The sequence below is a fragment of the Pteropus vampyrus genome, unplaced genomic scaffold, assembly GCF_000151845.1.
Source record: "Pteropus vampyrus isolate Shadow unplaced genomic scaffold, Pvam_2.0 Scaffold1, whole genome shotgun sequence".
Taxonomy (NCBI): Eukaryota; Metazoa; Chordata; class Mammalia; order Chiroptera; family Pteropodidae; genus Pteropus; species Pteropus vampyrus.
The window spans coordinates 32,563,773-32,578,505 of NW_011888782.1; the positions used below are offsets into that span (position 1 = coordinate 32,563,773).

The 14,733-nt window shown below is 35.8% G+C and overlaps 2 protein-coding genes across 2 annotated transcripts in view; one reads left to right on the forward strand and one right to left on the reverse strand.

Annotated features, from left to right (window-relative positions):
- Positions 1-528, reverse strand: part of LOC111736153 (OX-2 membrane glycoprotein-like) — a 28,542-nt gene extending 28,014 nt beyond the window's left edge. Inside the window, 1 exon segment of the mRNA XM_023527666.1 lies at positions 357-528. Within this exon segment, the coding sequence (XP_023383434.1) occupies positions 357-528 (172 nt within the window).
- Positions 529-2,385: 1,857 nt separating this feature from the next.
- The window catches only part of SLC9C1 (solute carrier family 9 member C1), a 95,759-nt gene continuing 83,411 nt past the window's right edge, over positions 2,386-14,733 (forward strand). The window contains exons 1-5 of the mRNA XM_011355501.2: positions 2,386-2,462; positions 2,806-2,896; positions 6,117-6,304; positions 7,426-7,526; positions 9,733-9,861. Of these exons, the coding sequence (XP_011353803.1) occupies positions 6,160-6,304; positions 7,426-7,526; positions 9,733-9,861 (375 nt within the window). The 5' untranslated portion in view covers positions 2,386-2,462; positions 2,806-2,896; positions 6,117-6,159. The remainder of the gene's footprint in view (positions 2,463-2,805; positions 2,897-6,116; positions 6,305-7,425; positions 7,527-9,732; positions 9,862-14,733) is intronic.

Sequence of the window (14,733 nt, forward strand, 5' to 3'; positions counted from 1 at the left end):
AATACATTATAGTATTTCAGAAAACCGTGTGTTTATATAAGTTTAGTTCATCTCTCAAAATCTATTAAGACGTTACTTTGTTTGCGCCAACTTCTTATTAATTCTAAGAAAATGTTTATTATTTCCTTGTATAAATTATTGGTTCAAAAACTTGGGAACTTGCAGGTGAAATCTGAAAGTGGCCATTATAAACAGAGGGCAGAGAGAGATGGAAGAAAGAGTCAGGTCACTCCAGATTGGAAGGTGGTAGATTTAATAAGAGAGGGAATTTACAAGTCTTGTCTTAGGCAACTGCAAGATTAGTATATCTCCACACCTGCCACCCAAAATCTTAAGAGTTTATATAGAGACCTCACCTGGGTTCAGTTTTATATACCACTCCGTCTCAACAACACATGGCTCTCTCAAGGCTGCATCTTTGAAAATGGTTCTCACTGTGGGAATAGTGGGCAGAGCATACATTCCAAGTACAGGAGAAAGAGTAAGGAGCCTCCGATTGCCTGAGTCCAGCTCTGGGGACAATATCATCATGTCCTCTCAATGACCTTTTGCAACAATAATTAATATAACTGCTTTTGTTATTATGCATACTATACTATGGATAACCGTTGACATATAAGCAAGCTGCTTTGGGGAAGAAATCACTTATCATTTATCTCTGTATCCCCCAAAGTTCCCATATATATATAGAAATAATGCAAATATGGTCATCTTTATTTTCTTAAATACTCCCATTTCTTCACTATCCTCATCTATTCAACCAGTTCCTTCCTGTCTTAATAAGGTCCAAACCTGATTCCTTTGGAGAATCTTCATTGATTGTCTCAGTGAAAAGTGATCATGACCTCGCTTCTCCTGAATGATTTTAGTACAAGGGCTGTGTCACAAATGCTGTTGCATTTAAAGTGCAAAAAATAATTAGAAGTAAATAGGTTTTAATATATATTAAAGTGCTTTCATTTTCACTTAAAAATGAAAGAAGAAATTTTTAAAAAATGTCAATAGATTTTAGTCTATAAAAATTTTAAATTTAATAATGGTGAAATTTTATACAGCATAGTCAAAATTTAAAAAGGCAAATCACAGTATTATAGAAACAAACCATAACTAATTATTTATTTTTCACTGAATTCCACCCAAGTAAATCACAGGGGGAAAAAAAGGAAAAATACAGTGACATGTTCTTTGTATTTATTGGGGTGGAATTAGATATGAAACAGAGAAAACAAAATAAAATAACTTTAAAATAAATGTCAATATCTTTCTCAAAAGATTATAGATATAGCGATTGTTTCATTTGCTAATCTTACTCTAGCTCTGATAGGGGAGACCTTGCATGAGATCCTTATATTTTCATCTAAATGAGTTACTCAGAAACAACCTTAACTTTTATTTCATTAAAACATATGTGTACTTTATCAGTTTGAAAAGCCTTTCCTAGTTTCCTTGACTGACCACCCCCCAAGTGGATTTACATTGTTAACATATTTTCCTTCAACAAAGTCTATTGCTTTGTGGTTTCAATAAGACCACAAATGAAGGCTGTGAATGCCTCTTTGCCAGCCAGGAGGATAATTTAATCAGCGATTCTTTAGTATTTGCTTTTGTCTTTGATGGGTTTGCTTTTTCACTTTTCCACTCTTTGACCTCTCTTCTCTGCACATTTCTTTTCCTAGGCATTGAAATAGCTTTGCAAAGGCTTTGAGTGAGTAAAATTATAATAAGGATTCGCATCCAAATAAGTATCTGGATTGCAAAATCATTAAAAAAATTGTCTCAAAATATTTTGCGATGAGAGTGGGAATATGAAAATTGGGCCTATGGTAATATCGTTCAGTAAGTTCAATTAAAATGTTCTTTATATACTATGTTTAGAAAAAATAAATGAGTCTATCATTATTCCTAAATATTTTCCCACACAAACGACCCAGAAGTGAAAGTGTACCTTGCCTATCTGTTTCGATTTCATTCTTCCTTATGCCCAGAACAGCCATTATTTTATTTTTTTAACCCAGCAACCTGCGTCCTTGTATTTCAAAATCTCCACCGTCTTATCTTATTCAAGAAATTCAGTGCTATTGGAATTCTGGGAAAACGGAATCCATGAGCTTTTTGTTAGAAATGCACTGTTCCAAAGCCTTAAATTAATATAGCAATGCAATTTTCAGAGGTTCCTTTTCCAAAGGTTCCACCCTTGTTTATTTAAAAAAGAAAAAATTAATAATAAACACAGCCTTTAATCTTCATAGGTTGCCTTAGGTTTGCTGTGTGGAGGACTCTATTTCATCAGCCAATCAAGTCAGGGGTTATGAACCTAAGCCAATGAGTGCAGAGCAGGGGTGGGACTTGGAGCAAGTAACTGTCAGTGAGGTTGCAGTTGGTTGTGGCTGTCCGGAGGTGAACAGAATAGCTCGCCTCCACTTCTGACTTCGCACCACAGGATATTCCTGAGGCTCTAGATGGTGAGCCCTCCTAGTTTCCCCTTCAGGAAGTTGTCCTTCCACTCTGGTACCTTCTCCTTCAGCCTCCCTTCCAAGAGGAACAGATGCTCCCACACATTTCCAGCTACAGATTCAGCCAGCCATTCCCTCTTAGAGTTTCCACCTTTTCTATGGCAGCTAATCAAGGACTTTCCCAAAGACCAACCAGCCTCTCAATTTGATTTTCTGCTTCTTAACCCCTACATTTCCTCTATTGTCTTTGTATATCAACTTTCTGAACTATTTACCTGGCTCATGTTTGTTCTCTTTGCCTTAATGAGATACTGAGAGGAAAGCACGCTAACGCTGTGGTGAATCTCCTCAGGTGTATGGAGCGGAGGAGCCCAGAGGGAGGAAGAGTTCATTTTGAATGAAGGCGCATTAGGAGAGCGACAGACCACCCATCTTCAGAGACTGTGAGTGAGACACTGCTGTGTTGTGTGCTTACTGAGATCATTCAACCCTAGTTGTTTATCTGCCAGAAACCATTGAGCAAGAGCTTTATAGCTTGTGATTACTGGGATCTCACAGTGCCCTCTTCAGGATACTTTTGTCACCTGAATCCTGCAAAATGTGATTAAAAGGGAGAAAGACTTCTCCTTTTCAGAGACAAGTTGAATAAGTATGACTTCCACTCTATGAGTAAGATAATTTTTTAAGGCTGACAATTGAGGACAAATCCGCATGTCATTTTTGAGAGGGGAGTCATTTATTAACTCCACAAAGAAAAGTAAGCCATTATATAGTTTATTGATGAATGTAGGAAACCTATGTGGTAATTTTATGACAAATCAATATTTTTTCTTTAATGAGACATGGACTCATAAACTTATCCAAAGTCGTAAAAAGTCAGTTTAAACTGAAGAATTTTAATTACACTAAAAACCCATTTATCTGCACTGTTTATTCAGAGTTCTTTACCCTTATCTTTTAAAATATTGAATATTAGCATCCACATACAAATTTAAGATGAGGTCATTTCTTGGGAGCAAAGATTTGTTAGGAGAATTTGGAGTAGAGGTTGAAAAAGCCAAACTGAGTATTCGCCACATATTCACAGCCAGATAGTGAAATTCTGTTGAACTTGACCATATCTATCCTTGAATGTCAAGGGTAAGACTTAAAGTGATTTTATTCTTTTTTGAAAGGGAACTATTAGGATCGAATGTGTAAACACTTATCAAAGATTTTAAATAAATAATTTAAAAATAAAAAAAAATGCTCATGGGAATATAAATCCCCACTTTTAGTTTGGAAAACAATAAACAACTGTATTAAATTCTGAAAGCAAGTAAGAATGTATAATTCTGATGCAGAAAATACTTTTTATTTTTCAATTAAGCCCAGGATATTTAGTCCTGGAGTAACAGTGAACAAGGTAATAAATGTCCTAAACAGTTTATTGTTAACTAAGAACAAATATCACCAGTGTATCACAACAGCACGGACTTCTGGAGCAATGCTTCTATATTATGGCTGTTCCTTAGAATCACTGGGAAGCTTTGAAGGTTCCAAACACCCAGGCTGTACCTCAGTCCAATTAAATTATTCTCTAGAGGGGCAACCCAGACACCTGTATTTTTAAAACTCTAAGTTATTCCAGTGCGTAGCTAAGGTTAAGAATCACTCTCAGAGAGCTAGCTGAGCTTGTTCTGCTCTACCACTAATTTTACTATCAAAATCCCCTGGTCTGCCTCCAGCTCTTGACATGTTTAAGTAAGGATAAGGAATTTAGAAATCCTTTGAAGTAAGTCAAAAATTAAATAAAAAAAGCAGCCACTGACATCAGGGAACTGGTCTGATATCAGAGCTAGGTCTCACTCATTGTTACTACAAGCCTGATGCTCACAGCTAGTCTATGTTGTTCTCCTGTTGGACATAAACAATCTCACAGAGCATCAACATCCGATAATGTCACTCTGAGACCATAATAAAGTGAGAGAAAACAGTCACTGTGCAACCCATACAATAGCAAACATCCCTTCTCTCTGCTAGAATGAGTGACTGCTTCATCTGTACTCATTACAGCTCATTCTAGTCTGCCCTTTATATAGATAAGATTTGAGATACCCAATCACAGAATTTCTCTTTCTGACAGCACCCAATATATAGTAACCCTGCACTTTCTTTGACCGTCCCCAAAATTACCCAGCCACAGCCCAGATCCACACTAAGCTCTTTCTAACATCCTTTTACCGAAATACCCCACAGTTCCCCAGGATGAATGTTCTCCCTCATTGAGACAAAAAGTAAACCAAACTTGTCAACCATAGGTGTATTTCTGGTCGTCTCTTTGCCTGAAAGGCATTGATACCCATTCTCACAATACCTGAATCAGGAATATTAAAAAGAAGCTGGCATTGAGACTAAAAATTGAGCACTGTCGCCTTTGAATTGGGTGAATCACAGTGGTTGCTAACCTTGGCTATACATTAAAATTGCCTGGGGAACCCAGGTTAAAACCCAGACTGATTTAGAAACCTCTGAGAATAAGACCTAGGCACCACTATTATTATAGCTCTACAGGTAATGCCAAATAAGAACAATAAATTCAGGGAGGGAGATCACACAGACTAAAAACTACACAAGTTGGAAAACTAAGGCCAACAGCTTTGAAGTAAGTTGCTCAGTCTTTCACTCTGCAAGCAGCAGCCCATCAAGCCTGTGTATGCAGGCAATCTGACCATAGAGTTGGCACTTTTGAATTGGTGCTAATATGCTACAACCTTTGTAAATGGTGTTTACAAGGCTCTTTGATGCTGGTATACAATCAATACCAAGTGGAAAATAGTATAAAGTGTAATTACATAAGAATGAACCCAGGTATGTAACTAAAACATGTAAGAGCCACTGGATGACATAATTGTGGATTATTTTTTCTGTTTTTTGAAATGTTTGTTTACATACTTATTTCAAAAGTGTTCACAATAAGCATGTTTATTTAATTAATTTTCCCTTTCAAAATATTGTTTTTGTAATGAGAAAAGCATATATGAGAAAACATATGTGTATGCGTGTGTCATGGCCCCTGTTGTTTCTTTTCCAAAAAGTAACAATGAGATAAAACATGTAACAACTCCTCTGCTTTAAATCTTTTTGGCTTCAATATTTTTATTATGTGCTCAGTTGTTATATAAATACATAAACGTTAGACAAAATCTAACCCGTCACTGTTCTGAATGAGATAAAAGAAGGCTATAACTAAATATCATCATGGACTAGTATTTTCCATCTAGATAGAATCACAAAAGAAATGAGAATATTTTTCTCCCATCCCACTACTTATTTTGGAATAGCTTCCAGAACACACTTCCAGAGGCTCAAAGAAGCTGAGGGCAAACTCCTCAGTTGTCCATCCCTGTACCAGCCTGTGGTCCCAGTAACCAGTTGGATAAAAAATCCTTCTTTCAGATAGTTAGAAAATTGTAAGGTGAATAATGCTGAGCAGTGCTTGACATTGTAAGTGAACCCAAGGTAACACTGGCTAGTCTCTATCACTTGCTCTATTGAAAGCATCGTTGAAGGGAAAGTATCTCTAATTTTGGCAGACTCTAAGGTATCATTATAAATAATAAAGAAAAATATTAGAAGACTACGAAGAAGGCAGATTTTACTGTTCTTATGTGAGTTTTGCAGAGTCATAACAGTTGGATTCAGACAATCTGTGACAAACAACAGTATGAATTCGAATTCCAGTATTGATCGTGTTGTTCACAAAAGACTTTCTGGCACTTGGGTGGAATATTTCAGAAATAAGTTCATAAGTTATCCTCCGGACCTCCCTGAAATCATTCTAGTATTGTCTTCGATCTGCACAATTGGAGGTAGGTGTAAGTCTCTTTATTATTTGAGTTTATTTTATGGATATATCTTGCAAATGTCACAATATAGATAGCAGTAATAGGAAATTAGAATTTTGTTCCTAAATTCATACCTCTGTCCCAAGATTTTCAATTAAACGAATTCAACAATAATCTGCCCCAGAAGAAACATGTAAAATCTGATCTATATTCTTCACCTCTATTGAGTTCAAAATATCCACACCTTGCTACTTGCTAGGTCATGATTAGATTTAAGTGATGAGGAGAATTGAAGCAGATAGACAGAAAATCAAGGGTTGGAGGATTTTTATGTTATCTACATTATCATAAACTATAGTTTCATTCATATTTTAAATTTAGTTGTCTCACCGCTTTCTTCAGATGGACAAAGGATTTTCAAATTGATAAGACTTCTGAATGATTCAGTTACTTTTTAATCACTCGTTAGAGTTTCCCATTGGTTTTGTCCAAAAGAAAAATTTTGCCGACCTCTATGAGAAAACAACACTTGTAGAAACCAAAAGAAAGCATTTTTTTTTTGCATTCTTTTGACCTGATTAGGAATTGTACTAAAAAAAAGCAGAAAACATTAAACTGAAAAAAAAAAATGCTGTGATATTGCTTATTGCACTTTGATAACAATGATGAACAAAGTTAAATATTCATTTTAAGTTTTCCAATGTGGAGTAGCTAACTAGTAATAGATAGCTAATTTTTCTCATCGGGCAAATTATTATGGCTAGTTCCTCATCGTTATCTTGGAAATCAACCAAGAGATTTCATTGAAGTTTAACAGAATAGCTAAAGAACCTATCTGACTTATAGCATGTGCAAAAACTGCTATAAATATTTTAGTAGTGACCCAAGAGCCAATGATTGCTAGCAATATTTACTAATGATTTTAAGAAAATGAGATACTTCATAGATGAGGTCAAGGAGGAATCTAGTGGATTAGTAGTTACACTGCTTCTGTGTGCTGAAGTGTGAAGGAAGGTTTCAAAGACAGGAATATAAGAAATGTGTAAAACCATATTTCATTGTCATAAGTATTAAGAAATCATATCAAATTAAAGTTTAAAAATGTGATATTTTACCACTTTTCAATAAAGATCTTTTTTTTGCAGCATTTTTGAACCTACGTTTGAAAGACTTTCTAATTCCTCTGCCTGTAATATTATTTTTAATTGGATGTAGTTTTGAAATATTAAGTTTTACATCTGACCAGGTATGTAGAGTAAATACAACTATTTTGTACTATATCTAAGATTTATATAAATACAAAGATGGCTTAAAAATTGTAAAAATTCTGATCTCTTTACTGCTCTGCCAATTGATATATTTTTAGGTTGTCAATAACATCTGATCAGGTATGTAGAAAAAGGAACCAAGTGTGAAAGAGCCAAGATCCAGCTAAACATAGTCAAACCAGAACCTAGGTCTGAAAGTTGATAGGCAATTCAGAATGAGTAAAGGTACAGTTCTTGAGAGTGTGAGTGGCTAATGAAAATTTAAACAAAATGCAAAAGCTTAGACAAGATTAGTTAACAAAATAGAAGCTCAGAGAGACTTTGAGCTGCTGGTACAGGACTCTAGTAGCAAGAGAATTCTGACATTGAACCAATCTATTGCCTCAGTTAGTTATGTTTCATAGAATTACCATTAGAATAGAGGCTAGTCTTTAAGTATGCCTGGTTTAGAATGTATCAAGAAATATAACTCGAACCTTGTATCTGGTGTTAGAAGTGAGGAGTAAGGCAAACTGTAGATATAGTCAAGGCAACTATAGTGTAGCTAAATAGTTGGAAACAGCTGGAGCCAGGTAGAGGAGGGAGAATATACTTACTATAAGGGATATAGAATGCATTATCAGCACAATATGGATATCCTCTAACCCAAGGGTTGGTGGCAAACTTTTTCTATAAAAGTAAATATAGTAAATATTTTAGATTATGCAGGCTATAATCTCTGTCTCAATTATTTAATTCTGCTATCGTAGTTCAAAAGCAACCATAGACAATGCATAAATTAATTAGCATGGCTGTGTTCCAATAAGACTTTATTTACAAAAACAGGTATTGAGCCAGTTTTGGTTTAGGGGCCATATTTTTTCAACACCTACTCTAGTCAGTCAGAATATGAATGAGTATGTGTGTGAAGATGATTGACTTTCCCAAACAAACGTAACCAGTGATATAAAAAAAAAAATACGGAAAACCTATATTTATATAAAACAGGGGCAGATTACTACTCCATTTGTCAACAGATTTTATAACCATACGATTTTGATACAAAAGCAATTTTAAGCACTTCTGTAAACTTTACTATGTGTCGATAAGTCTTTAAAGGAAGAGACCACATGTCAAAAACAGTGAACAGTCTACAATTTTACTCTACTTGGAAGCTAATAAGTTAGCCTGCCGCAGTTTTATGGTCTTGGCAAAAGACATGGGACTCCTGGGCCAGCTGAAAAGAACATTATTACTCAATGCAATAGTGGAAGCCAGCATATCAGCATTTTCTTGTACCTGTTCCATGCTCCCCTATTCCCACAGAGAGAAGCTAAAAGGCCAGGTGAAACCTGCATACACAATGGGCTGGATTACCATAGAAGAAACCTGACCTTAGAGAACTTGAATATTTTATGGTGGGCGGTTAGCTCATCTGCCCTCTTTCCCAGATGGAGACATTATCCTTATTACACAGGATAGCATACTAAACCTGTCCTTTGCTCTGGAGAGAGACACTTGCTCTATCTTCCAAAGCTGTTAATTATTCAAATGTTCTTGAAAAGATAGTCTGGAAGAAAAGCAATCAGTGCCTCCACTCATAAGATATGAAGAAACACAAGAGATCATGAAGAATCAGCTCTCAAATGCAAAAATATTACCTAACACAGTAGGTACTCAGTATTTTTTCCGAATAAATGGATGTTGAATGATTGCATGTCCATAATAAGATTTACAAATATCAACTTAATATTTTGATAAATACCATTAATTAGTTATTTCATCAAGTGCATTGACATCCCAGTCTCTATCTCTGCTCTTCTGCTACACACATCTTCTTCATAAGCCATGGCTAATTATTTGTAGTTTCTAGAATTGTTTACTTCGTTGTGGATTTTTGTGCATGATAATCCATCAACCTGAAATCTTTTTCTTCATCTTGTATGCCTGAAAATTTCCTACATATTCTCTAGTATCCATGTAAATGTATTTTCTATACCTGTTCTTTAAAAGAATAAAAAAGGCATAGAAATGTGTATTCATTTTCTACTGTAATTAGTAATAAGTTCAACAGTTAAGACTTCAGCACTTACTAAATTATGATGTATCTTTTTCTATTTTGCTAGAGATAGGAATGCCTGGCACATACTCTATGCTAATAGAAGGATGGATAAATTTAAAAATAACATATTTTTATATTATTAGGCACAAAGATATGCAGATGCCATACAATGGATGGATCCGAATCTTTTTTTTAATCTATTTCCACCAATAATTTTCTTTAATGCTGCATTTGACATGGATGTTTACATGCTCCAAAAATTATTATGTCAGGTAAAAAAATACTCTTTTTCAATAATATTATTCACTCATGAAACACTACATTTTGCTGTATTCAAATTTTTAAACATTTTGCTCCAAATTGGAAAACAAAGAAGACAGGAAAAATGTATGAGGAGTGGGAGAAGTAAATTCAGCCTTTTATTTTAGTAAATAAACCATATCTTAGCAATTGTCTAGAATATTTAAGACTCAAGAAAAATTATGAAGGAAAAAAAGTAATGAAAATATGAATGACAGAACTTAACGGCAGTTATCATTTAAACTCTGACATGCTACAAGAAAACTATTATGACTATATTAGGTCCAATAAAAGGAAATTATTGATAAAAGTCACATTTTTAAATACTCACCTTCTAAAACTCCCACACCCACAATACAAATAAAACAAATAAAACAGAGAAGAATATTTACAGAAATAACTATAACCCTAATTTACAAACTATTATGATTTTTTTTCTAATCATGTGATATTTGTACCTCATCAAGGAAAGACCTTGAGGAAAAATAGTTCAGATCTTAAGCAGGGGTGCATTTCTTTAAAAGTAATCAAAACACTTTTGTAAATATAAGGTCACTATCTAAACTATATTAGAAGCAAAACTATTAGAACAATCTACACTTTATAAATTGAGTCCAGACAAATAGAGTTCAGACAAATGACAACAAAAAATGAAATTGGAATGAATAGAGATACAAAGCATTTTGTGCTGATTCAGCTGATCTCTGGAGAACTGTCTCCTGAGCCTCTGTTCAACTCAGGGTCAGCTGAAGCAGGGTGAGCTGGAGGCACGCCCCCTCATCCCCCACTACTCATGTGTCCGTTGGTACTGTTAGTGTTGGCTGTAGGCAATAGCTGTCACTGTGACACATATCTCATCATCTAGGTTACTTCAGGCTTCTTCACATGAAGGATGTAAAGTCTCAGACAGCAGGAAAGGACAAGCTCTAATTTGCCATTGCTTTTTAAGTCTCTACTTGCATCATGTTTGCTCTCATTCCTTGTAGCCAAAATGAATCAAATAACTAACCCTAAGTCAGTGTGGGAGATAACAACCCAATGATATGGATTCAGGAAGCAGACTTACTGCAGCTACTTTTGCAAACAATTTACCATGTGATTTCTTGAGGTATAGACAACAGCTATGTGGTGGAAGAAAAGGGATTTGAGCTTCCTGACCCTCAATCTTCTTGTCTCAGAGCCTCAATTTAATTTGTTCCTTCTAACAGGAGTTAATACAACAATCCTGACCACCAAAACCTTAAAATGAGAACTTGACCACTCTAGAAGTAGCTTATCTATAGGGCCTTGATTTTCTTTCACCATCCTGATGCTGTTGTCAAGCTTTATCCACCAAAGACTCCCTCTCAGTAGCACATATAAACACTTAATCATTCTTCTTCCATTTCTAAGATTGAGTTAGTGATGTATGATCAAGTGACTTTACCAAAATCACTCAGCACTAGCACCCACACTGGGGCCTCCTGAATTAGAGTCCAGTGCTCATTCACCAGCTCATTCTGCATGAGTGTCTCTGTACAAGTAAAAGCTAAATAATCAAAAGGAAATGCTTTTAATATTTTAGTTCTTCCGAATTCTTTTTTTAAAACTTCATTGGGTTTATGACTCTCCTGTGCCTATATCGTATGACTCATTGCATAATTGGTGAATTAATGTATAATAAATGAGGGAATGAGAACTTTACTTTTTCATTAGGAAAATACATGAGTTTCCTGATGTAGTAGCCGAAACTGAGACAGAAACCTGGGTATGCCATTTGATTTACTTCTCTGAAGAATTTTTTTTTTCCCAATTACAGTTGACTAATATTGTTTTATATTAGTTTCAGGTATACAGCCTGGTGGTTAGACATTTATATAATTTACAAAGTGACCCCCCCCCACCGCCAGATAGTCTATCACTCACCCGACACTATACATAGTTATTAAAATATTATTGAATATATTACCTATACTGTATTTTACTTTCTCATCCTAACTATTCGTAACTACCAAGTTGTACTTCTTAATCCTTTCACCTTTTTCATCTTTCTCCACCAACCGCCCCCCCATATGACAACCATCAGTTAATTCTCTGCATCTGCGAGTCTGTTTCTGTTTTATTTGTTCATTTATTTTGTTATTTAGATTCCAAATGTAAGTGAGATCATATGATATTTGTCTTTCTCTGTTTGGCTTATTTCACTTAGCATAATATCTTCCAGGTTCATCTAAGTTGTCACAAATGGTAAGATTTCATTCTTTTTTTTATGGTAGAGTAATATTTTACTGTATTTTGTACCAATTCTTTTTTTAAAATTTCACTTGTTTACTGTCGCTTTTTTATAGTTGGCATACAATAACATATTGGTTTCAATTGTACAACATAGTGATTAGAGATCTATGTAACTCACAAAGTGATTACCCCACCATATCTAATACCTCTCTTCCCCCCTACATATTTATTACAACATTATTAACTATTTTCTTTATGCTACACTTTATATCTCCATGTCTATTTTGTAACTATCCATTTGTACTTCTTAATCCCTTTGCCCTTTTTCACCATCCCCCAACCCCTTCCCATTTAGTAGCCCTTAAGGTAATCTCTGTATCTATGAGTTAGTTTCTGTTTTAGTTGTTGTTGTTTATTTTGCTCTTTAGATTCCACATGTATGTGAAATCATGTGATATTTGTCTTTCTCTATCTAACTAACTTTATTCAGCACAATACCCTCTAGGTCCATCAAGGCAATATCTTTTTCCATCCCCTTTCTTTTAGTCTGTGTCTTTTAATCTAAAGTCTCTTATAGGCAACATTTGTAGGGGCCTTATTTTCTTATTCATCCAGCCACCCTATCTTTTGGCTGGAGTAGTTAATTCTTTTCCATTTGAGGTACTTGTTGAAATGAATATAGTTATTACCATTCTTTATTCATGTTTTTGATACTTTTTTTCTTCTTAAAAAAGTCTCTCCAATATTTTTTCCTGTAATACTGGCTTGGTGTTGATAAATTCCTTTAGCTTACTTCTATCTGGGAAGCTCTTTATCTGTCCTTCAACTCTAAACAATAGTTTTGCTGGATAGAGAATTCTTAGTTGTAGATCCTGGGTCTTCATCACTTTGAATATTTTGTGCCAAGCCCTTCTGTTCTACATAGTTTCTTTTGAGAAATCAGCTGCCAGTCTCATGGGTGCTCCCTTGTAGGTAACTAACTGCTTTTCTCTTGCTGCTTTTAAGAGTCTCTCTGTGTATTTAACCTTTGGCATTTTAATTATAATGTGTCTTGGTGTGGGCCTCTTTGGGTTCATCTTTTTTGGGACTCTTTGAGATTCCTGGGGTTGTATGTCTATTTCCTTCACTAGATTAGGGAAGTTTTCCATCATTATTTCTTCACATATCTCTTCAACCTCTTGTTCCCTGTCAGGTACCCCTATGACCCGGATGTTTCTACATTTAATTTTGTCCCATAGGCTCCTTAAATTATTATTATAGTCAGCTTCTTTTTTCTTGCCATTCTGATTGGGTGTCCTTGGCTTCCCAATCCTCTTTATTGGTGGTTGATCCTCTTTTTTATCCACTCTGTTGATTCTCTCTAATATACTCTTCATCTCACATAATGTGTTCGTCGTTTCTAACTGGTTCCCTTTTATAATTTCCATTTCCATTTTTATGTTTTTTATTTCATTGTTAAAATTCTCACCAAGTTCATCTAAACTTCCCATTAGTTCATCGGGCATCTTTATAACCAGTGTTTTAAACTCTGCATCTATTAGATTACTTGACTTCATTATTTCTGGATCTCTTTCTGTTCTCTCATATGGTTTCTGCTTGTCTTCTCATTTTGACTGCCTTTATGTGTCTTTTTTTTAAGGGCCAAAGAAAAACCCCAAAACCCCCAGGAATAATAAGGGGGACTTGGGGAAATGGGGGCCAAGGGCACAGTCTTGAGAGAGATTCAGCTGCAGGCTTAATTTAGCTCCAGCCTGTGCTCCTCTGGGACCACCTGTTAAGATTCAGCAAGCAATCCACAGATACTGTGCTTATAGTTGCCACACCAATAACCGAGGCCAGCTGCCACCAGTGTGGGTCTTGGCATTGGCTCAGTAAGGAGGACCAGACTCACCCAGAATACAACTGAATGTGTCTTGGATAGGGCTGTGAGTTGGGGGAGGTGGAGTTTCTGGGAATCCTCTGGGCAGAGCAACCTGTGTTATTCAGTTTGACAATGTCTCAGCTATGGCGGTGCTGCATCTACGCACTGTGAGGAGGTGGAGGGGGTGCTCAACAAAGGAACAATTGATACCACCCACACTTTTGCCTTGGAGAAAGCCTTGCCTCTGGCCCTCATTCCAACAAATCAGTGTCCCCCTATAAGTCCCTAGTGCCCCCCAAACAGGCAACCAGGTGCTGGTGCTTAGAGCAAGCAGATCTGTCACCATGAAAGTCCACTCGCGGACACAAACCCTTTAAGAGGCATCTGCAGATACCAACTGCAGCTGCTGTTGCCTCTGTCCCACTCAGCCACTTGGTCTTCTCCCCCTCCTACCTTTGCAGGTTGATTATTTCTCTCCCTAGTTTTAGTGGTTCTGTTCATCTAGATCTCAGGCAACTTTGCTTGCTGTTTGCTCCATGTTTCTATCCCAACTTTGATGTGGTTGCAAGAGGGATGAACAAAGCCTCTATCATCTATGCTATTTTTAGGTGCCTTTCGTACCAATTCTTTTTAATCCAATCGTCTATTGATGGGCACTTAGGTTGCTTCCATATCTTGCCTATTGTAAATAATGCCACAATGAACATTGGAGAGCATTTATCTTTTTGAATTAGTGCTTTAGGTTTCTTCAGATAAATACCCAGAAGTG